General features: G+C 46.1%; 3 protein-coding genes across 18 annotated transcripts in view; all 3 read right to left on the bottom strand.

Moving 5' to 3' along the window:
* Nucleotides 1-14,610, bottom strand: part of LOC143371716 (casein kinase I) — a 39,787-nt gene extending 25,177 nt beyond the window's left edge. For 2 of the 9 annotated variants that reach the window (XM_076817210.1, XM_076817189.1), the window contains exons 1-7: nt 13,581-14,591; nt 13,116-13,226; nt 12,252-12,400; nt 10,989-11,185; nt 10,695-10,897; nt 10,304-10,565; nt 9,424-9,575 (exon numbers count right to left, since the gene is read on the bottom strand). In XM_076817210.1, coding sequence (XP_076673325.1) covers nt 9,424-9,575; nt 10,304-10,565; nt 10,695-10,897; nt 10,989-11,185; nt 12,252-12,400; nt 13,116-13,226; nt 13,581-13,656 — 1,150 coding nt within the window. In that variant the 5' untranslated portion in view covers nt 13,657-14,591. Of the gene's footprint in view, nt 1-9,423; nt 9,576-10,303; nt 10,566-10,694; nt 10,898-10,988; nt 11,186-12,251; nt 12,401-13,115; nt 13,227-13,580 lie in introns of all 9 variants that reach the window. The other 7 variants (XM_076817220.1, XM_076817259.1, XM_076817179.1 and 4 more) reach the window with 6 other exon arrangements.
* Nucleotides 924-9,417, bottom strand: LOC143371737 (uncharacterized). 2 transcript variants are annotated; one of them, XM_076817291.1, is made up of 2 exons: nt 3,362-9,417; nt 924-3,296 (listed from the first exon to the last, which is right to left on the bottom strand). In XM_076817291.1, exon 1 carries the CDS (start codon nt 9,362-9,364, stop codon nt 7,880-7,882), a length of 1,485 nt encoding a protein of 494 aa, XP_076673406.1. In that variant the 5' UTR covers nt 9,365-9,417; the 3' UTR covers nt 924-3,296; nt 3,362-7,879. The 2 variants fall into 2 exon arrangements, with proteins under 2 accessions (XP_076673406.1, XP_076673416.1); XM_076817301.1 differs by having other exon boundaries at nt 924-9,158; nt 9,189-9,417.
* Nucleotides 14,611-16,686: 2,076 nt separating the features above from the next.
* L(2)gl (LLGL domain-containing protein l(2)gl) overlaps nt 16,687-23,948 on the bottom strand; it is a 32,224-nt gene continuing 24,962 nt past the window's right edge. The window contains exons 5-16 of one of the 7 annotated variants that reach the window (XM_076816965.1): nt 23,579-23,717; nt 22,214-22,428; nt 21,827-22,112; nt 20,991-21,747; nt 20,650-20,806; nt 20,434-20,579; nt 19,850-20,366; nt 19,508-19,779; nt 19,058-19,193; nt 18,522-18,721; nt 18,096-18,178; nt 16,687-17,755 (exon numbers count right to left, since the gene is read on the bottom strand). In XM_076816965.1, coding sequence (XP_076673080.1) covers nt 17,654-17,755; nt 18,096-18,178; nt 18,522-18,721; nt 19,058-19,193; nt 19,508-19,779; nt 19,850-20,366; nt 20,434-20,579; nt 20,650-20,806; nt 20,991-21,747; nt 21,827-22,112; nt 22,214-22,428; nt 23,579-23,717 — 3,010 coding nt within the window. In that variant the 3' untranslated portion in view covers nt 16,687-17,653. Of the gene's footprint in view, nt 17,756-18,095; nt 18,179-18,521; nt 18,740-19,057; nt 19,194-19,507; nt 19,780-19,849; nt 20,367-20,433; nt 20,580-20,649; nt 20,807-20,990; nt 21,748-21,826; nt 22,113-22,213; nt 22,429-23,578; nt 23,718-23,948 lie in introns of those variants that run through there. The other 6 variants (XM_076816955.1, XM_076816974.1, XM_076817013.1 and 3 more) reach the window with 6 other exon arrangements.

Here is a 23,948-nt window from a genome sequence, read left to right as displayed (position 1 = left end):
GGGATAATATACCCACCATACGCGAGCACTGTTAGGTCGAGTTTCGAGACGATTTCACGCCGTTTGCCTGAGAACCGTGTCGACCACCGACCAGGCGAGATCGTTCGAGTGCTCTCCTAGGAATCACCGCGCTTTCATTCAATTAGCGAGAAATTTTCCACCTCCTCCTCCAAATTTCGAAAACGATCGAGGTCCGAGCAGACTCCGCCGCGATTTCTTAAACTCTACCGATCATTTTCCCACGATACTTAAACACTATTTCTTTTCTAATCGTATGAATGATGAAAAATCGACGATCGGGTATTCCGACGTTCTCTGCTCTCTCTCGAGAGTAATTTCACCAGTGTTTGGTGTTTGCAGCGATTTCTGAAATTCTGTGAAATAAAGTCGGAAGACCAGAACGTCGGCGCAGCTCGAGGATCGAAATCTTCGCGGAGGAATCGTCGCCAGATCGATGGAATTACAATCCATCGTGTCACTTACACAGTGTTTTAAATGAATGAAATAAACTCCACGTTTTATTCTTTGCTTTTTTAGCGTGAAAGGCGGAACACTGGCCGAGTTATTTCGAACTCGAGGATCACACGATCGATCGGACGACGTGGCAGGAACAATGGACGAGATCTTTCACGCTTGGCAATTGAAATGGAAAAAGAAAAGTGCTCCACGTTTGGGATCCAAAAAGACCAAAGATAAAAAAAAATATGATGCGCCTTCGTGAAGACAGATGATGCGATAGAATTGAAATAAAATAAGGAACGCGATGACTCGTCATTGGCTCGCTCCTCGTCACTTGGATCGAGTGAGAATTACGAGGAGCCGCGCGCGCGATTTTGGTTTTTCCATTCAAGCCAAGTGAGAAACAAATTTTGACAAGGATAATCGACAATGTCGTGTGGTGAAATAAATAAAGAGACCAGTCCTTGAATGGAAAAACATTTATTTGCTACTTTCTCTTCATCATCATCGTCATCATCATCATCATCATCACCATCGTCGCTATCAATAAAAAACAGGATGATTACAAATAGATGCAAGATTGCGAAGACTCCCTGCCAGGGAAATAGAGCGCGAGAGAGAAATGAAACGTGGGAGGAAAAATATGCGCGAATAACGACGATGCTAATTACAAGGATCCAGCGTTCAGGAAGAAGCGGAGAGATTCCTCTGCGAACTGGGAAAAATCGATCTGGATGCGTTGGTTGATGGACGAATGAAGCCCCTGAGACTAAAAATCGCGCGGAGAAAAAGTAGAAAACTATGCTTTATCGTTTCTATCTAAGCTTTGGTAACCTTTCTGGATCTCGGGGAGCTTCTGTTCGTGATCGAAATCGTCGTAAACAGAGTGAACCGCGATCTTTCGTTCGTTGAGGGACGTTTCGATTTCTCTGCGAGCAAAGGGTGCAACGGCGGGACACTGTGCTCGCAGAAAATAATTCCAATCGCGATGGGTTTTTTTGCAAAAATTGAACAGCACTCACTGCGTCCGTTCTCTCGAAACCTGCACGTTAAAGCCTGGCGCGTACTATCGACTTCTTGGCGATCGACAGTTTAGTTGCCGTAAATGGTATGCGCTAATAAGGCTTGTGGCGTTTTTCTTGTGTCTGCGATAAATGTTTGACACCTTTCCGATCGAATGTTTTCGGATTAATTGCGAATAAAAAGAAGAGGGAATGAAAATCAAATGAGAACCTTTACAGTATGAGCTTACTTATGCCTCAGTTCTGCTTATACGAATTAAGGTTGTTTAAAAATTGATCTCATATTTTTTTTAGGTTTTTTAGGCGCGTCGCTTTGGCGTTTAGACAAACTGACAAATTTTTCACAAAAAAGTTTCAAGTCAAAAGTAACGTCCCCTTTTTTTAACCGACTTCAAAAAGGAGGAGGTTGTAGATTCGACCAGTATATATTTTTTTTTTATGTTTGTCACCGCATAAGTCCTCAGCATATGAACCGATTTTGATAAACTTTTTTTTATTCGAAAGAGGAGGTGGTCTTATCATATACTGCATCAATATTGGCCGAATATTTTGCCAGTTCTAGTTAATAATAAAGACTATTTTCACCTAATTATTATTATGTTATGTACGTACGCGCATATCTCCTAAGCATGTTGTCTCAATATATGTAAAACTAAAAGGCAAAAAATAAAAAATAAATTAAAACCGACTTCAAAAAAATAAAAATGCAGTTAACAGTAAAAAATAATTTAATCCCTTATTTAATATACGACTCTCATATTTTTTAAGTCGGCGTCTCATCATTTGCACTATGTAAATCTGGCGTCGACTTTAAAAATATGAGGGTCGTAGATTAAATAAGGAAAAAAATTATTTTTTACTTTCTACTGCATTTTTATTTTTTGGAAGTCGATTTTAATTTTTTTGTTTTAATTTTTTTCCCTTACAGGACAAATAAGAACCTTTCTATGCGAATAGTATGTGCAGTGTTTTCAAATTATTTTGTCGATTCTATGCGCCAGGCTTAATTCTCAGTATCGTGACTTCGAGATTGATACGAGTTCAGTTCCGCGTGCGGATTATCGGATCGTAGAGGTACGTTCGTTTTGCAACAACCACGCGACAAAGAACGAATGGACGTCGTCCAGCGGCAACGAGGTACCGAAATATCTGCCGGTTCCTCTGCGCCTAATCCTCTCGCGTGATTCCTGCTTCTTCCGTCGCACCTGAATCCCTAAAAACAAACGCGAAGAAACACACGCTTGGCTGACCCTTCGAGGCCTCGAACGCTCCCTTCACGACTAAACCGCGGCGCCTTTCCGACAAGAAGCTTGGCCGCACCTTCGTTCGGTTCTACCTCAAAGAGGTCGACGCGCCACGGTGATCACTTCCTAAGTTCTATCGACCCGTTGACCGGCGTGCAATTAGAAAAAATGATATCTCTGAGATCCTCTGATTAATCACTGATTTCTGCCAATAGAGCCGACAGCGAAATTCACGGTGAACGAGTCGACGGAACAACGCGGAGAGGGAAGCTCGGTGAACGCGTCTACGAAGCGCTGCTGATGGAGAGATAATTACAATGTTCGATAAGTATCGCGGCGAAACAATCGAAACCGTCAACGATTAAATAAAAACGAATATGACATTGCTATCTCGTAAAGCTAATGAACTTATTCCTCTTGAATCTCACGAAGCGAGTTCGGGATGAGTGAAACGCGCGACGTCGAGCTTCGCGGTACGCGCTCGAGTGTCTTTTATAGTCAGTCCAAAAGTCTTTGGTCACCAGCGGGGTTGCCAGAAAAATCCCTACCGTAGTGGAGGGGGAACACCTACCTTGTCGTCGATGGGTTTGACGCCACGGCGTCATCACGCGCATGCGTGGTGTGTTCCACCTCCACTACGCGTATGTTCCCCTTCCACTACGGTAGGGATTTTCCTGGCAACCATGGTCACCAGAAAACCGCCTGCCATAGTAGAGAGTAGTAGAGGGGGGAACCCTCGCATGGTATGCACAAGTCGTATTACAGTCGAACCTCGATAACTCGAATCTCAAGGTAAGGTAAAAAATGTTCGAATTATAGAGGTTTCAGCAGAGCCGATGAGAAGGAAGAAAATTTTCGACTTATCGAGGTTCGACTGTAGTATATATAGCTCTATGCATCCAAGGATTCCCCCGCTACTATGACACGGAGCTCCTGCATCCAATAGCTGTTTCCCCTCTACTACCGTCGTCATATGAAGCGGCTTTCGGTAACCCTGTTGGTCACAGACCACCGAGGGGCTACCCCCATCAGAGTTGCCAGGAAATTCCTTACGCGTGACGTCACATAGACCTATACACGCTAATATAATACCAATGTCACCACCACAAATATACCGTTATTGCTGTAGATGTTCTCCTTCTACTACGCGTAAGGAACTGCCTGACAACTCTGCCCCCCCTCCACCAACCCCACCATTGTTTATGTGGACCTGTAGCTTGTTGTCTATTGAAGAGAATAACGTGACACGCTGCAAAGCAGTGTTACATAACGTCGGCTTAGGAATATAGGGATTTTCCTTTTACTCTGTTATGCAGTGACCCGTGAATTGTTGGTGCCAATGCAAAGATAAGCCCACAGAATGAGCACACTTGTGCAAGGGAAGGGGAAGCTGACCTTGTTGTATTCACGTCGGACTGACTATAGAACACCGTTTTTATCTATCGCACTGTTCCGGACCCAAGAAACACGATTCCAAAGGCTCATTGATTACGCGATCGGGACAATGGCGTTACAGAGGCGACGAACGCGAACCCCGAGGCTCCGCGAGGTTAATGAGAAAAACGATACTTTGGGAAACTAACTCCCCACGATTATAAAACTTAGATTGAAACCGCTGCTCGCGAGCTTCTGAGTAAACCTTGATGCGTGAAACATATCAGGATAGCACGGGGAGATTCATGATTGCTTGGCAGTGCTTCGAGTAAGGGGGATCTGAATTCTGTAGCATGGAACAGAGGAATGTTACACGAACGTGGAAAGCTGAGGCTTCGCTTTTCGAGTTTTAACGAATGGTGGAAAAAGTATGCTAATCTAATTATTCAAGTAACTACAATCAGCATAAGATCACTCGAGGGAGGAGCTACCCCCTCGAGGTCTCTGATGGAGGAGCTATCCCCTGTCTACCTCTGACCACCCCCACCATTCCACCTCCCACAGCTAATACAATTCACAGTGGAAGGGGTGGCCTCGAGCCACCAACTAATTCCCTTCCTACTATAGAATTACAATTCCTCTTCTCATTTCAATGGAATATTTGCAATTAAAAATGAGAGTGTATACAGAAACGATGGATACACACCCATACACATCAATTACTATTAAATTTACCGGAAAACAAAGCTCTACTTGGAAAATAAATAAAAATAGCTTGAAAAACAAAGCTCCAAGGACGTACGTTCGTGTAACATTGTCCTCGCTACTCCATCATCTAGAATACCTAGATTCACCCCTATAGTATCGCCGTGGAATTAAAGACCACCCTGCACGTGATACAAATCCTCTCGACCCTCGTTCCTACTTCCGGCGCGTTCGAGGCGCACCTCAACCCGAAACGCGACTCGGTACAGTAGCTGGAAGAGGTGTGCACATGTAGCGAGGTCGCAAAAATCGGTGGAGCGTTAAAGTGCACTTATTTCTAGCGTCTGCACAAATTCATTGACACATGAGAAGATAACGATCCGAAGCCTCAATCAGAGCCGCTACATCGTTCGGTACCGCTGATTGATTTTCGTTCAACCCTCGGGTACCTGCGGCTGGGTCAACTTTGACCCACGCTGTCAAGAACCTCGTGGAACTCCTCAGTTCACCATGACTGACTTAAATCGGCAAATATTTACATTAAAGTCCATAAGACCATGGTCGTATCTCCAAGAAATGCATTCTTTGATCAATCGTTAAGGTTTAATTGCTAAATTAGGAATTAAATTTAATTTTTTTTAACCCGTAACTGGTATACTGTTTTTGGCAAACGTGGCTGGTATACTGGGGTCGTGGCAGACCCCAAATAAAAAAGGACACAGAAATTTGTAAAGTCGACCCTAAATCAACCTCTATGAATATTTTGTTCTTAGGTAATGTGTAAAATAATAGAAACCTAGAAAGTTAAACTATTATCATAAAATTAATTAGAAAAACAGTTTACAAGCTTAGGCAACCAAAAATTTTGCAGCGAACTTTGCGTGCCTGGGGTCATGAGCGACCCCAAGATACCAGTTAAGGGTTAAGCGATCATTTAGAGTTCGAAGTATCAACTGCTGCAAAAATCGAAAGGAAGATACACAGAGGTAACAAATGATCCAGCCACAGGGTCCCAAAGCAGCGTCTATCCCCCGAGGGTTAATTTACAATATCGTCGTACCTTCTCCAGCTACCGTAACTGTTCCCACACTCCCACGCGAATATCCTTATAAAGAATTTCTTAGAATTCGCGGAGGATGGTCGTCGCTCGTCGAGGTGCGCCTCCAACGCCTGGAAGGCTCCGTGACGCGGGCCTCTCTCGTATTCTACGAGCGTAGAAGCTTACTTAACGATTCTACGTGCAACGTATTCGTTCGATCGGTTCCCGTCTCGAATTTCCGTGCGATATATAAAAATCAGTCTGAGAAGTGTGTATATCAGTTCGTCGTCTCGCGAGAAGCGAAATAGAAGGAACTCTCGTGTAAGTTTCACTCGATTCTTATCACTCGATCGACCGGCGTCGCAGACTTCCGCGAACACTCGCCGCATTCTATCCGCGACTAACGGGCCCCTTCGAACGATAAACGCCTCGCGGTCCGATTGACACCCTCTTCGTTATAATTCTAGCTCAAAAATTAAGTATAAAAATGAGTTTTGAAAACGCCACGAGCGAAGGCAATAATGGTTCTCGTATGAAAAAAAAGTAAAAAAAAATTAGAGCGATTTACGGGGCGAGACGCCGAGTACGCGCCCGCTCGTGTGGACGATTTAACGTTACCGTTTCCATTACCGTCGGTCGCGAGTCCCGCTGATCGAGACAATCGTCGCGGTATCGTTTAACGTCCCTTTCTTCTTTTATATATATACTATATACACACTGGTAGCTTCTTAATATACGATGGTTACTGTGGTTTGGTATTGCTAGAGTAACGCCCCAAGCATTCGACGGCCGTCGAATTTCCCCGGGCAACTCGGCTCTTATCGAATAGTCGTACATCCAGCTTAATAGAACACGATTTTCCAGCTCCGTCGGCCACGATACAACAGCGTGGCCATGGTATTACAGAGTGCAGTATGTTTGTTATGCGCGGTGCACGGCGGACGAGCGCGTGCACACGCGTATGTGTGCGTATGTTACGTATAGGCGGATAGATGCGTGCGTGCAGAAGAAAGGATCTGCTGCGTTACGTGGGGTAAGCGCACGATCAGATTCCATCCGATCTATCGTCAGCTCGTGAATACAGTTTAAAGGAACCCGCGTTCCCTTTTGCGCTTTCAAAACCAGGGTAGCTCGCTGATTTTACGCAAACACGCGTGTCTCGTTAGCCAGAGTCTTTTTTTAATATTGTCGATGTCAGTGAATATCGGAACCTTGACCAGTATTGTACGTTGTTATGCCACAGACTGTATATTGGAGAGGTACAGCGGGGGGTTACAGAAATAGTGGAAGCTGAAATTAAGTTTCGGGGCGTCGGGAACTCGGAGTAGCGTTCCGTAGAGTGAGAATGAAATCAATTGGGCGCTCAAGGTCACTGATAGGCGGCTACCCCCGCCATTTATCCACCTCTTGTCTGCGCAAGTCTCTAGGTGCAATCTGTCTGTATTGTTTAACAGAGGGGGGGAACAGTGGAGGGATGTGGCCTTGAACAGCTACTACGAAACGAAGTTATTTAACAGACTTATGAACTCTTATGTATCTTCTAGTTATCACGTAGGAAATTTGAAATAGCTTTCAGATTTTGATTTAACAATGGAATATCATCCAACTCTAACAAAACCTTAATGTAATCACAGAACAGCCTTTAGGAGATTTGAAAACATAACAGAAATTGTTATACTGTTTTCCAACTTGCACAATGCATTAGCGATGCTTCGGCGCATGATAGGGTACCATAAAACTGGTAAGGATCTTTAAATATTTGAACAGCGTTAGGCCGCGTCATAAAACGTGGGATTAGGCTGGATCCTAAACAAACACAAAAGAGAAAGGAACAGCGAACTCATGATCCTTGATAAGTTCAACCTAATAGAATACGTGATATTAATCTCAAACGAAGACGCCTTTGATCGCGGGAACAAAGATTCTCCGGCATAACAACATACAAACGGAAACATCCCGCGGAACAAAGATCGCTCGGCGGGTGATGCGAGAGTGCTCCACAAATACAAACGTCCTACGAGTACAGAGAACGGAGCTTACATGCAAGTGCAGACGAACATGTCCAGCAGGATACCCATCAGGATATCGAAGTTACCCTGCAGCTTTTCGTAGCCCAAAGAGGCGCTCGAGGTCGCGCCGTGGCTCAAAGCGTCCACATCGGCTCTGACTATCCACTCAGCGCCGTCGACCTCGCGAGGGTGCAGCACATCCGTGCAACTAGAGCTCTGCAGGTTCTGCAAGCACAGCTTGCCAAGCTCGCTGACGGAGTAGCCGACCTCCATGCTATCTTTATTGCTACACGCTGGCTCTTGAGCGGCGACGTTTGGCACAGTGTCCAAGAGCTTCGTCTCTATCGACTCGACGTTGTTAGCAGTGTTCTCCTCCGAATGGCGGGCCGACTGGCTCTCGGCGCTCGGGGAGGATACTTCCTGCTGTTTCACCGACGCATCCGTGTTCACGTTCAATGAACCGTCCTCCTCCTCGTCTTTCACGCGAAACGTATTCTCTTCCAATTGAGCGGCGACCTCCTTCTGTTCGCCCGAGTCCGGGTCGTCGTTGCCGGCGTCGCGCTTACAGAACAAAAAGACGTTCGTCTCGGCCGGAGGACGAGCGACGGGCAGGCTAGGGAAACGTTCAAAAAAATCGTTCTCCATGAACTTCTGTAAAAAATACTCGCACTTCTCCTGCGCGCTCTGCGACCGTTCGTATTTAATCTGTCGCCGGATCCTTCGCCGCTTGAGTACGGAATGCCAGATCCTGCGGATGCGTTGCAAGAAATTCGGCCGCTTGCGGGACTTCTTCGTCTTCTGGGAGAAGTCCACGGTCCTCGGTTTATCGTAGAATACCGTCGCTGGCCAGTACTCGAACATATCCAGGCTCCTCTTCCAATCCGCCACCGACAGATCCACGCTTTTCTCCAACGATTCCAGGCTTCTGTGTGTCCTCTCCTTGTTGTTGAACGAGATGTTCCGTTTCTTTTTAGTGGATGCCTCTTGCAACAGCTCGTTGCTGCTCTTCTTAAATATCTCGCCCGCCTTATCGAGGAACTCGACGTTGCCGGAGTCGCGGCGAGATTCGCGCTCGCGCGTCAGACGTCGGCCGTCAAGCGTCGAACCCATCTGCTTCTTCTCCTCGTGCTCCGCGCCACCCATCTCCTTCACCAGGCGGCCGAAATAAGTCAGCGGATAATCGGGCCTGTTGCTGACGAACACCACCGCCTCGCGATCTATGTCTTTCTCAGTTTTATGCCCATGAAAAAAATAACTCAGCTTGTCCAGCTGACGAGACGACGCGTTCGGGCTCCTCTCGCGGAGCCTGCTGATAGGCTGATAATAATCGCGGGACGTGCTGGAATTGAACTCGGCGGCGCGACTCGGCGCCATCGTCTCGCGATGCCCTAAATTCAGGCCGGCCAAGTCGAGGGACGCGGGGTCCGACGCTGCCCTACCGGACGGCGACGATTTGAACGTACTAAACTGACACGGATTAGAGCGCGGCGTCTCGCTGCCGCCCGCCTGCATGTACGCGATAACGAACTGCCGCTGGATAAAACATAATTTTTGGTGGAACGCGATTGTACCTTGAAGATCGCTCTTCTCCTGATTGTCCTGATCGCGGAGAGAGTCTATCGCCTCGCGTTTCTGCCGCAAGCTTCTCAGGTTCGAGGTAGTTCCCACGGTCGGGCCCACCGTCGCCACGGACGTGTTCGCCAGACACTGCCGTGTGTAGGGCCTGCAACGATAACGCATTGTTGTGATAACGGTATGCGGGAGTAATGGAGGCATTATTGCTCAAGCGAAGCTAATGGACGGTGGAATATGTTTAACGAAACGCTGGGAGCAACTAGAGGACTACTCGTTCAAAGAACATTATCATTAGGCAAAGTGATATTGTTTAAGTTGCTGATAAATTCATTAAGTACACAGGCTAGGCTGAATATGCCTGGTTCTACACCATGTACTTTAAGTTTACCAGAAGTATATTCTACGTAACTAGAAGCTGGCCTGATTAATGGAACTGATACAAATTTGTCTAATGCATTCACTTTGCATCTTTACTTCTAAAACAGTACATTATATACCACTCTTTTTAAGCATCAAATATCCTCGCCAATCGATCAAGTGATCCCCTAATTACTCACAGAAGAGTGTTAGACGTTAACGTTTCCTCAAGTAACCGAACAACTGAGGGGCCGGCAGAGAGCAAAAAAGAAGGAAACAAAGGTTTCAAAGAAAGGAATTGTGTTTGATTTGTCCTGTTGTTGAACGCGTATGTTTCCCGATTCATTGACCCAGCCGCCGAGAATAGAACGTACTGGGTAATGAAATGACCATGCTATTTATACACATGAAAGGAGGCATGGCGGAGACACGCGCTATCGCAAACATTTCCACGTCCGATTTCGTATGCAGGGTGCTCGCGCGGATGTCCTGCTCGATTCGGAGCGCTCGAACACCAACCTTGATCGATGTTCCTGATCGTTGTTGGTCCCGGATGGCAGCGCCGCGTTAGTCTGCTGTGAGTGCATCGGCGTCTGTTGCGTCGAGGGTAGGGTCGGCTGCCTCACGTTACCGAACTTCAGCATATTCCAATCGAAGACGTAGTCGTACGTGAAGCCCTGCCCGTGGAACAGCGTCCGGAACAGCTGGCGGAGATACGAGTAATCCGGCCTCTCCTCGAAATGCAGTGCCCGACAATACCTTAGGTACGACGCAAACTCTACTACAATAACAAGATTTTCATTTGAACACGAAGCACTGACACGATGTCACGATTTCTCGATGTTCTTATTCGAATGGTGGTGGGGACGGGGGCACGAGCATGCATGTACGGGGGTAAGAGAAAATTTACCAGGGTAACCCTTGCACAATTCCTCGACGGGCGTGGACATCTTCTTCTCGGAGATACGCTCGTACTTTTGCCTCTTAGTCGCCGCCTTCAAACCCTGCCACGGCAAGCTGCCTCTGTTGAAGTACATGAGGACGTACCCTAGGGACTCAAGGTCGTCTCGCCGGGATTGCTCGATCCCCAGATGTGTATTAATGCTCGCGTATCTGTTCACGCGGGGACAAACGAGCACGTCAGAGGCATGTGAAAAAGAATGTGTCGAAAGTGGAAGGCTATGGTACCTATTGATCAACAAACCTGGCTGTTCCCGTTAGGTTCTTGTTCTCTCGATAAGGTATGTGCTTGTGAGTACGGCCGTCGCGATACTTCTTGGCCAACCCGAAATCTATGATATACACGAGATTCCCTTTCTTCCCCAGCCCCATCAAAAAGTTATCCGGCTTGATGTCCCGATGGATAAAGTTGCGACTATGAATATAATCCGTTCTGGATATCTATAGGCAGGAACAGCATAAAAGAGAAGAGATTATACCATTTGGAAAACAGTTTCTAACATTGAAGATGAATAGAGCTTGACACGATGAATGAAAGAAAGGAAGTTACGCTCCATTTGATAGATTTTTAAGGTCATCGCCTCTAGTAATTGTTGCGTCTGTATGAGGCCGATGGTATAGGGCTGTCAAAGTTTATTGGACTATAAAATTGTTCACTAAGATACAGCAACTGGCAAACAATGAAATTCGAGAAAGATCCACGATAAATGCAGGGGGCGAAGAAAAAACTTGAGGGATGTGCTTGTTTTTCTCTGTGTTTGCTCCACATTTAGACTGATTCCCAAAATAGTTCTTTGCCCAATGCATTTTGCTTACAACCGCAGCTTTATATACCAGCTTTAGCATCTCTTAAAACACTGTTTTTGTTGAGATCGTAAAGCGCTATTATCAGCGAACACGGTCGTTGGCAGATAAGCATGTTACTCATATTGTAATTTATTTCACCAACAGAAAATAGAATAACAACTACTTGCACACAATCGCAATATGAACTTTGAACAGCACGGCATATGCTTTGTGCTTATACTGATACAGAGACACGGGCAGAACCCAGATCCACTTAAACGAAATCTTTTATCCTTCGTTAGAGAGAGTAAACTAATGTAATTCTTTCGGAATATATAATTGAAAGCTACAAGGTGTGGTTGTCTCGCGAATAACATAACTTTCTACAATTAACAAACACCTCAGAAGGTAGGAGGAACAGCATCACAGATCCAAGTACTTTATATAAACTTTCAACGCACGAACGATACAAAAAACTTTGCTAGCATTAATTTGGCAAACATTAGGATGATTTACTTGAACGATATCTAAGTAGAGCACAGTGCTGTAAGAAATCTGTTATTCGATTATCTTAAAACAAACTCAGAGTCGAGATTAAACAAAGATGATCTGTGTACACAAAAGACTACCACGAAAAACACTAGAATACAAATGAAGATTAGAAGTTTACTATGACGAAAATACTATTGGCAAATGTATTTGAGGGAAAATCATTATTTACCAACTGATCGGCGAGAAGCAGAACTGTTTTCAAAGAAAATCTTCGCGAACAAAAATTGAAGAGATCCTCCAGCGACGGGCCAAGTAGCTCCATTACCATTACATTGTAGTCACCTTCTGACCCACACCATTTTATAGTAGGTATACCAACTGAAACGTTACAATAAATTACATTTTGGTGGCGAAATGGCTGGGAACAGCGTTATTGTAAAAATTCGCAAGCGAAACGTCAAACTTTCTCCATAACTAACCACAGTAAACTTCGCACGTAACCTGACATCGCTGATAACACTAAATGGTTCATTACAAACTGAAAGGTATACTAAAGTATGAAGGATATCGTAATTGGCGAGTTGAAAGTAAAGTGGGAACAAGGACAAAGTAGTAATAGAATGTTGACAATTAACAGAAGAATGATTGGAAACAACATGAACGTTGTAATTGGTATGCGCAAGGTGATTTTATTTGTGTATTCGTTGTTTCGGCTGCAGAAGCTGTTAAGATGGACGTTGTATACAAATACCGAACACACTATTCAATTGATAAAGCAATAATATAAATATGTTGATATGGCAAAGTTCATATATAATATTGTCACAAAGACCATAAAATGAGGGAAGGGAGGAAAGGAGTTACATGGGCAGAGGGGGGAGAGAGAGCGCGCGCGCGCGCGGGCGAGAGAGAGAGAGAGAGAGAGAGAGAGAGAGAGAGAGAAGGTTCAGTGGCCAGACCTCGACCAGCTGTACAACAAACAAACACAAAATTCTGACAGTTCTCGGCCGACAAGCGGAGTTTCGAAAGGTTCGGCGGACTGCCGACAGTTCGTAGCGGGACGTAACGCAAACGCAAACGAAAGTCAACTCACCTCCTCCTTGCATCATTTTGTAGAACTTGGACTCTATGTGTAGCTGCGGATGCCGCGTTTTTATGCATTCTAGCTTGATGGCGACTTCCTCGCCGGTGGAGATGTTGGTACCTAAGGAAAGTACAGAAATAGGGCCAGTGGCCCGGGTCACGCGGTCGCCGAACAAAACAAACACAAGGGGGAGAGGTGGGGTAGAAATGAAGGAATTAAAAGGGAGACGTGTGCGTGTGCGGGCGAGGGAGTCGGCGCGTTCATGCGTGTCGTAGGGCAAATATGTAACTGACTACTGTGTACGGGTAGGTGGGTGGATAACGTGTTTGCCATGTGAGCATATATATGCATAGATGTATATACGCTGCATGCGTACGTGTGTGCGTGCACGAGGGGGGTAGAGGAGCCAAGGGGACGGCCAGAAGTGAGAAGTAAAAGGTGAACGTCGAAAAGGAAGTATGGAAAGAGCGTTACCTAGGTAAATGTCGCCGAAGGAGCCGCTCCCGATTTTCCGTCCGAGCCGGTACTTATTACCAACGCGGAGCTCCATCCTCCAGGCTCGCGGGCCTCGCGAAGAAAAGTGGCACGGGGGCAAGGAGAGACGACTTTTACGGCAGCCGAGCCCGAGGTAGCGCTCGGTGGCTCCGTTTGGTGGTGCGGTTTAAACGAGACCTGGCCGCCGTGTTAGAAACTGGACGAGGCCTCCATCTTTGATCGCGTCGCCGTTCGCGGACCTACGGGCATCTCTTCTTTCTCTCCTCGGCGAAGGAATAGCTGCTGCCCCGTCTTGCTGCGATGGCGGCCGCGCTGATGGCGCTGCTGTCGTTCCCGTTGTCGCCGTTGTTGTTGACGGCGCTGCCACCGCTGCTGTTGCTGCCAGACAGAGATCACGGCTACCACCGACCAGCAGGAGACTGTAACCACCGAAAGGCGAGCCCCCCACGGGGGGCGGCTGACCGCTCGTCCTTGTATCCCGCGGGTTTAGTGAGCCCGAGAACGCGCCGCTGCGAACACCGCCGGATCTTGCCGAGCACGTCGATCCGGACAGAGTAGCGCCAAGTACCCGCCAATGGGAGCGCGAGCCGCGTAAGGGCATCTGCCCTTTCGCTCCGTCGATGTCCACCGAAGATCGAATGCCAGGCAACAGTTATGGCCGTCTACGATCCAACGATACTAACGTCCACCTCCCGTGCACGATCGCTGGCTCGTATGTGAATCCCGAGCGCCCGTACCTGCACCGAGACCCGCCGTTTCCCACCAGCTACGCGATCGTGCAATCGATCGCTGGCCGTTCGCGCGAATTTATCATCACACCGTATCACTTTCGCTCACTTTCTACGACGCCGTTACTTGGATAAGTCCCGTTCTGGTGTCTCGCACGCTCACCACCTCCCGACCGCAGCCACCGCGACGAACAACGACTCACGGCGGAGACGCACGAACGCGAGCGCCAAGCGTGTTTCGACACGCCTGAAATCTTCCGCGTCATCTGGCGAACACTGGTTAAATCATGCTCCCGATAGCCGACCCCTGGCTGCGTTTCCCGTACGAAACATTATTCAAAACTGTTATTTGGATAACGTTTCAAATATCATTGGGCTGATTCAAGGGATTGCGTGGGTGGCATCGAGATGACGAGGAGGTTGTACTCTCAATGGTTCAAAATATTGGAATGTTTACGTTTCAGTTTTGCTACGATGGACATGCGTGGACACTCTTGTGATCGTATGTTTTCTACCTCTGCGCAATCCAATCATTAAATTATAAAGGAATTTATTTGGTTTCGTTATTTGGAATAAATGGATAGCTCGTTTAATTCGATATAGTATGATGTAAATGATATACCGAAATGGAATTTCAGGCTGTTATATTATAATAAAATTCATTTGTCCGTGATACATAATTATTACGATCGAATATCGACAAGTGGCGCACCAAAGTGGAGGTAATTTGAAATTGCATTTCAAATTGTTACTTATGTTTGAACATGATACCACTATTTACGTTGCATTCAATTTGAAAATGAAGGATTCGTCCATACCACGAAGAATTTACCGGAAATGCGCAAAAGTTACGTAATGGAATACATTTTTAGTACTTTCTATTCCACATTTATTACTTCATCTATCAATGCATCTATTTTTTCTTGTAAATATAAATGTTATTCGTTTGAAAGCATGTTAAGCATACGTTACGTTCCCCTACAAAGTTTGAGTATGAATATATTTCGCCACAAAACAGAAACTTTAATAATCATTTGTATATATTTAAGAAATAGACATTCTGTGTATAAGTATCACTGTAATCGATATCTGACAAAGTAACAAGTAGGAAAAGTATGGGGGCAGTGTTTGGACAGTTCACTGTGTGTACAGTGTGTAATATTTTATCAAGGTAAAAAACCAATAATTTTACAATAGCAGAAGCACGTTCGCTCTCGTACATTTTCATCTTACTTAGAGCAATGACTTCACCTCGTTAATGTAGTTTACAATTACAATAAAATTAACGTACAGGGTGCTCCAGAAGCACGGTACACATACTACTGCAGTAGCTCTCCTAAAACATTAAAATATAAGAATTGTAACGTAAATCGATTGAATTCGAACAGAACTTCGTCGAAATTATCGCTGTCCATAGAATACAGACAACGGTTGGATTTCACATTACGTTCTCGCTAGAACAGAAAAGGAAGCATGCACTCTGAATCCTTGGAACACCTTGTATAACATTTATTCGTGACAACCGCATACAAAAAACATACTTGCCGCGAGGCGGTCGATTAAAAGGAGTAAAATGTCCATAGGAGATAACGAAATTAGAGGGAGATTAAAATCTATCTACAAAGGCCTCGCGTTTAATCGTGTTAATGAACAATAATGAAATCGACAGTTGCCTGAACGCGTGCGTAAGTCTCCAGAGACATGTTGATTAACGATTAGGAAAGAGCTTTGTTCGGATTCCCGTGAGTTTTGTATTGCTTAAATGCAAACGAAACGGATATGCCGCTTTCGCGCGTCAGTCTGTCGGTTTTCGATAGAAATATTTTTAACGATAGCTTCGCTCGTCAATTGTTCTCGTAAAAAATCGTTGATACGATGTTTTATAAAATACGAATCTAAATACGAAAGGTTACCCCAGAGGAGTGCAGTCACGTTCGGTTAGAACTTCGGTGAGATCCAAGATGGCGGTGCTCTAAAATACAATACGTACTCTCGCAACGCAACTCAAAGCTACGTAGTACATCACTACATAATGGATATAGTAGTAGATCCGTGGGATTTTACGAATTATCCGCGTAAAAAGAGTAATATGTAGCAATTGTCCTCCACCAAAGAAAAAAATAAAAAGAGAGAGAGAGAGAGAGTGAAAAGAGAAAGTAATCAACAGTAGCAGTTTCTTTATCTAAAAGATCGAACATACGTGCGATGCTAAAACGTAGTTATTACTTTATTCCTCGTGTACTAGATTAATACGGTTCGACGACGTTTTTTCGATGCTTTTCGATAGAGAAAGGTTTCTCATTGTACCATGGTCGCTTGTGGATAAAAGAAAATGGAAACTTAACGATTAACCAACGTCAATAAAAAATATATATATTTTTTTTTCAACGGCTCTCCTCTGTACGTCATGGCCATCGATAGTCGCGTCTTAAGTTTCCTTTGCTTAATCTCTGTAACGTTTCTTATAACGTAATACTACTTAAGTAGCTATTTTTGTATTCGTTAGGCGTATCAATTTTACACTTTACTTTCCGTCTTTATCTTCCTCCACGACACGCCCGTAACAATCGAAATACTATAGATGGTTTAAGTCGCCTCTTTATTACTTTTATCATTTAGAAATTACGATATTACCGCGCAACACACGCGTCACGTTACAATATGGCTGCCATGCTCACGATCCGTGTGATGTATCTCGCTTTTCTGTACAACAAACTAGAATTTCGCAATTATTCCAATACCCGCGTTTCGCAGATTGCTGTAGCGTCAGAAACTTCTCTCGCCGGTTTAGTAAATCCATCGTATCCACGTAAATTATATTTAAAACTCTATTTATGTAGACTAAAAGTTATCTTAGAGAATTGGTTTCCGGGTAAAACGATATGAAACGTTTCCAATCTTGTTTAGAAAGATTCCTCCGCGTTACGTCTGCGAATAAAATGCATTTCTGGTTGAATCCGCCTAGGCCTAGGTTCTGCTAAACCGTGGAACTTGCATGCCCCTCGGATGGGTTGGATGCGAGTTGAATGCAGCGACGATGTTCGACAGATGATGAAACACGTCGACGATCCTGGGGCAGTTTGTATAACTGAAGCGGCACGCCGTTCCCAGTCCTCGAACTTTAACTCTCGCTTATCGTTTATATGGCTAACGCTAATGCCGCGTACAAATCTAGATTTTTTAAAAAATCTACGATATATAAACTCTACCTATCGCCGCTGTGTACACGTGACTCCGTTAAGTAAAAACATCTAATTATCCGCGGCTCCGTGCTCGGAGCAACAAAAATCGGTGATCGGGGCATGGGGACGATTCGGGTTATTCCTAAGAACCAACTTCTTCAGGCCTGGCCAATGGAGCTTTGGACTTCTCGGTGGTCACCGTGGTGGTTGTCACCTCCAGGTTCGCCAAGTCAGCTGAACTAATCTGTAATATTCAGATGTATCAACGGTCTGCACTTAGCCTGCCACGTCAGCGACATTTTGCGAATAACTACCGACGAGATTCGGTTAGAACAAGCCTCGCGTCTACGCAAAAAGGAACTGTTAGTACGTCGAACGGGTCGATAGTATAATGTAAAGGATGATCCGTTGTTCGCGGATCGATAGACCGAGTAACCCGGTCCTTTAATGAACAGAACTGCTCGGCATCGCGTTGGTTAGTGTGTTAGTAGCGTACAATATGCTAAGCATTAATAGTGGGCTGATTATCGAGGTAAGGGTCCGACACCAATTATTTCACAATACGCTCAGTGCCGTTTGCTGACCTCGACGTTTGCGGGCAGAGTGATGGTAGCGTGTGTCGTTGTTGTCTCAGTACCGCTGCGTATCTCTCTCTCTACCGTAGTGCCTGCGCAATAATAAATAGCACAAAACAAAACAATAACAAAAGAGATACAGATGATACAGGGGGGATGAAGGAGGAAGAAAAGATACGAGAATTACAAAGCGATGAAAGACGAACGCAGGAAATATATATCAAGCGATGAACTTGTAATCTATCGTGAAAAATATGTTGCGGGGATACTTTGATTATTTACAATCCGCAAGGAACTGTGAATTCGGACCACCTAGAAAATATCCAATTTAAAACGTGGAAAGAATAGAGCCTCCTCGTGAGAAGTCAACTTTGTGTAGCAACACCATATATTAATCGTCGCATCGGCTCGGATTAGTAATAGCTTTTCACTCACTGTTCATTTGTTGCGTTTCGTTTGTCTGACTCGTTTCAACCTCCCCGTTAACGGTGGTGTTGTTCGTCGTTTGCGAGACAACGGTCGTGGTCTTTACGACCATGGACTGATTCTGAGTGGATATCTCCGAGGTTCGCGAGGTCACCTCCATTTTAAGCCCTGCAAGACGATTGTGAAGATCTTCGGAAGACGTGGCGTTTCTGAAAAGTGAACTGTTACTGCCAAGAGCATGGACAGTACACGGAAACACGTCCATTAGCACGGCAAAATAAACTGGTTACAAAGCCACCTTCCGCGCGTAAGTTAATTTCACTGTTTGCCGCGAGACGTTATTCGTGGTGGGACCAAGCTCGATACCTGCTCCGTACATTCGAGATAACCGATATTATTCGTCGCGCGCTTAGTCCCATCACTAGGTATTAGCTCGTGTAGCGCTCGCGCTGTCGTAGAATTAATTGTGAACACGTTAAGCGAGAGGAGCGTGTACGAAATAAAACAATAAGAAGCTGGGCAACGACGGCAGCGTCTTCACTTACAGTAAATGGTCCTTGACACTATCGATCGTGATATCTCCGATAGAGCTCAAGTCTTGGCGATCGTCGTCCCCGTTCACGTCGCTGCTGCTGGCTGCTGGTCGCAGGGAAGATTCTTTCGGGGACTCTTCGCCACTGGCTAAAAGACACGTATTCAGGAATCGGTACTGGAGGGTCGTGTTAGAACACAGGCGGTTTCCCGATGACATTTTGTTAATTGGCGTGAATTACGATCCAGCGGCTAGCTCGTTTAATGAATCACAGATGATCGATAGCGAAGCGACACTTAAATGTATATACACGGGTGACAAAATATGCCAAGCGAGTACGCATATCTCGATGATAGCACGTTTAAACACCCAATGATGACTCTTAAGTTTCAACGATTATCCGGCATGTCTATTGAATAAGAGATTAAAAGAATTCACCATCAAGGAGGCACGGTATACTCACTGGAACCCACCACGCCGTTCTCCGTGATCATCCTCTGTATAGTATTCGGTTGACTCGCCTGCGTCTCTCCCGCTTCAGCGGTACCCTCGACGACACCTTGCTCCTGAGTTTCCTCGTTGTTAACTTCCGCGGATCTCGCGTTCGGCGGCAAATTCAGCGCGCAATTCGCCCCCGTCACTTTGCTGGCCGACAGTGAGATCCGCTGAAGCTCTGAACTCGAGTGTAAGTACAAAGCTTCGCCAGCTTTCGTGAACGTCAACGAAGAGATGCCACTGAAAGAACGAGTTGTTAAACAGTTTCCAAACAGTTCAAACGTCAAGCGATTTAAGCTGAAATACTCACTTGATGTCCTCCCTTTTGATGGCGGCTGCGTTCAGCTGCCTTCTCAATTCCGGTATACTGAGCACTAAGCAATCCCCGAGGTTGGTCAGGCACAGTAAACAAGTCTCCTCGTGCGTGCCGGCGGGTTCCATGGGACACGTGAACTTCGCGAAACCTGTCTTCCGCACACGGGAGCCCTCGTGCGCGGTGAGCTTGTATTTACAGTACGGTTTCAACGACGGAAGATTGAAGATTTTAAACTGTTCCTCGCTGGCGATCACGACCCTGTGCGGAGACGCCATGTCTGGGCCAGGGGCCACGCCCTTCTCGGCCTCGAACGGCTCTGGCAGCGGCACGCTGGACCCGTCGAGGATCGTTATCGCGATCACGGGTGCTCTGTGCTTCAATTGAATCTCTTTCCCTAATGTACAATTTACATCCTCCTCTGTCCGCCTGACGCCCGCAGATATCGCTAACGTGAAAACGTACACTGTGCCGTTGTTGGTGCCCGCCCAAAGTGTGGGTGTGGTGTTTTGCACTGAAACGAGGGGAATCGTTAGAGCACGGTTCTCGAGGTTCGTAGTTTCGTTGAATGGTATGCTTACTGCTGATGATGTAACTCCTAGCGAAATATAAACAGCGAACCATAGAGCCCAGCGCATCGTCCACGGGTCTCGCTTCCACTTGCCTCTCCACGGGTTTTACATCTGCCGGTGAAAGGTCACCACTGGGAGACGAAGCGACGCTGGAGCTGTTCAATTCGATAAGAAAATTCCTGTATATCCCGAAATGTGCGTAGACAGAATTTGAGGGGTACTCACGTCTCTTTCTTCTTCTCTGGCGCTGCGCTCCTCGGCGGGCTGCTAGCGTTCGTCCGACGCTGTGACCTTCCTTTCCTCAATCTCCTGAAGGACTCCCTCAGCGATTTTTTGAAAGACTTCCTTCTGGAAATGGGCGTGTCGCCTGACCCGGAAAGATCTGCGGAAAACGATACACTGAGGAATACGAATACAACTCAAAGTCCATTAATTCTAATTCTACCCCGATAATACGATCAAATCCTCCCAGCAACGTCTGAATAATATTAAACAATTATGCACAGCGAATAGGAAGCAAGTACTATTGAAAGGGGTGAACGGACGCCAAAGAAACCAGCAAGTACCATTCGGATTGAGCGTGCACTTGACGTTGACGGCCTTCGACCTCGTGTAATCGAAAACAGCCAGGCCGTGAGCGGTGCCAGCAGCCAGCAGCCCCCACTCGCTGTGTATGGCCAGTGCAGTGGCCGCGGCTGGCGGATACAGCTGAAGGAGACTCTGCGGTTGGAAGCCCACAGCGAACGATATACTAGACGTCCTCGCTGGCAGATGATCGTGACCCTTCCAAACGAACCCGTCGCGATCGTTCACGATGTTCATCGTGACGGCTTTGATCTCCTTGTTCACTGGCTCGGACGATATAACCGCCGTGATCACGTGGCCGGCGGTGCCAGCGACCACTATCGTCGACGACAAAGGGCAGAGCAGCACCTTCTTCACCGCGAGCCGCGGGTCGTCCGAGTACGGATCGAAGGTCCCAACTTTCCTGAACGGCGGCCACTCGTCCTCGTCGTCCTCCGGCGGCTGCTCGAGAACGTCCAGGTGCTCGCCAGTGAACAGAATGGACGAGTTGTACTTGTACAGAGGCGTCAGCGCGACGTCCGACGCGTTCCAGAATCTAACAGTGCCGTCCTCGTGACCGGTGAGCAACAGCTCCTTGGCCTTCGGCTTCTCGCTCCCCGGCTTCTGGCAGAGAATTAGCCCGCCGTCTATAGGCCACGGTTTCTCAGAGTACAGGTGCTCCGTCTGCGCCTTTCCAGCCGCGACGATGTTGTCCCACAGCTCTTCGGGAACATTCGGGACGTGCTGGGAACAGGTGACCTGCGATGGATTGCGTGAATATTATTGAACGCAATGAACATTCTGTCTTGCTAATAATTGTTTTATTAGGGACACTTACCGCGCTTGCGTGGAGGGAAACTAGGTACGGCAGGGCCATCATCTTCCATTCAGGATTGGTCAAATCGATGGCCACCACTTCTTCCTCGGCTAGTACCACGAGTGCCTCTGGACTGTCTGTGGCGTCCCTGCCGTCTTCTAGCTTCGGGAAAACGGTGAAGAAGTCGATCACCTTTGACGTGAAATCGAACACCACGTGCTTCTCCTTCGTCATGACGGTGATCGTGTGGCGGTCGCCGTAGCTGGCCCGCTGCATCCCGCCAGAAAATAACACCAACTCTCCGTGCCTGTAAAACGCGCGGCTTTAGAGCTCGACGGCTCCGGCGACGACAGCTGTCGATGGCCGTGGCGAAACTAGGATCCGCGGCTATTTCGGTTGTCAACTTACTCGGCGGTTGGGTACACAAGAATCTTAGAGACCGCTTTACAGGGGAAGGGACCATAGAGGGTGGTCGATTCCAGCATGCTATCGCTGCCTGGACTCCAGAACGCGTACGATCCGTCGTTGTGAGACGAAACGAAACGGGTCTCGGAGACCCAGTGGACCGACTCCAGCTGTTGCGTGGAGATGAATGTCTGCGTACGCGAAAACAAACCCATCAGCTGCACGTACACGTCCGCCAAAACCACCAAAGACACAAACAACAATCAGAACGAGCGGGTACCATGTCGCACAAATTTTCTTTCCTTAACCCATCGATGCGCGCCTCGCGCGACACTCCTGCCCGGAGTAAATAGGTGATCACCTGCTCGAGAGTCACTTAACGAACCGAGCGAAGTATCGTGAACTTAGAATCGTTAACAGTGCCAAGCAGTTAGTTCAAAGTCTTATTACTGTCGCAATGGAATCTCACGATTAAGGGTGAACGCACTAATAAATGAACTTACTTAAGGGTGATGAATGAACACTGTTATAAAATTAAGCTTGCAGCGCGATTTACACGCGCTGCAAAAATTGTTTGAGTATAAAGCGAGGAATTAATAGAAGCCTCAAATTAATTAGTTACTTATTTTAATTACTTATTTTACTCGTTTAAATAAAAAAATGTTCATTCACTGGTACGCGTTCATTTACTGGTACATCCACCTTACTCTCGTCAGAATTAAAAAGCTACTTTTTGAACGTGAGTAGCATCGCATTTGGAATCTTATTCACCGCACCATAATTATCAAGCTTGTAATTTTATTACCACAGTAATAACCCCTTGAACTGCTGTAACCACACAAGTATTAGCAATGGACCCAACGTTTCCTCTGACATTCTTCAATCAAAATGACCTCTTCCACACACAGCCAGGCTCTCTCGCATTCGCTCTGAAACGTTTTACGCATCATTGATTACTGAACATGGTGTCACAAATGCACGAAGGTACGTGATATCTATTCCTTTGTAATGCTACAGTCTCCGCAAACGTGATTACCTAATTACTTCGAACAAAGGTACTCGAATATCGCATTCAGTGCTCGTTGCCATCTTTCAATGAACAATGTTAATGGTAAGCCACCAGACTGCTCTGATTAATCGTTTTTCTCACACCGATGGGTTAAGCGTTTTCTCACAGAAATATAATATATATATGTATATACATAATATGTATCTATATATATATATATGTATAGATATATTATGTATATACATATATGTAATAAGCATGTCTGTTTTCGAGTGTTCTGTAAGCGTGTCGTCGCGTCCGCCTGGAGTATAGTGTACACAGAGGCGAGTGTAAGAAAGAACAATAAGATGAAGGCTCACCTGTTGAGCTCCAGGAGTCGCTTTGTTCCACAGTACCATTAAACCGCGATTGTAGCCTATCAGAATATTGTCTGGATGACCTGGTTGTTCCGCTATCGCCTCGACCGCTCCTGGATTCTTCTTGTAATCATCTGGCACGCTGTCACAATATAAGCATATTGGTAAGAACATAGAAATCTCGGAACATCTGTACTAAACCCTCGAGGACGGAAGATAATAATAATTTACATATAAAGAGGAATCTCGCTGGTTTATGTGCAACTGTGGGTCATCAGTGACCCATGGTATTCGTCAACCCTTAGTAGTTTAATTTATTTACTCGTCTATCGACCAGAGATGTTTTTACACGAAGCTTCAGTTACTAATTGTA

Source organism: Andrena cerasifolii, chromosome 1, assembly GCF_050908995.1.
Source record: "Andrena cerasifolii isolate SP2316 chromosome 1, iyAndCera1_principal, whole genome shotgun sequence".
Lineage (NCBI taxonomy): Eukaryota > Metazoa > Arthropoda > Insecta > Hymenoptera > Andrenidae > Andrena > Andrena cerasifolii.
This window is presented reverse-complemented; position numbering and strand designations above follow the sequence as displayed.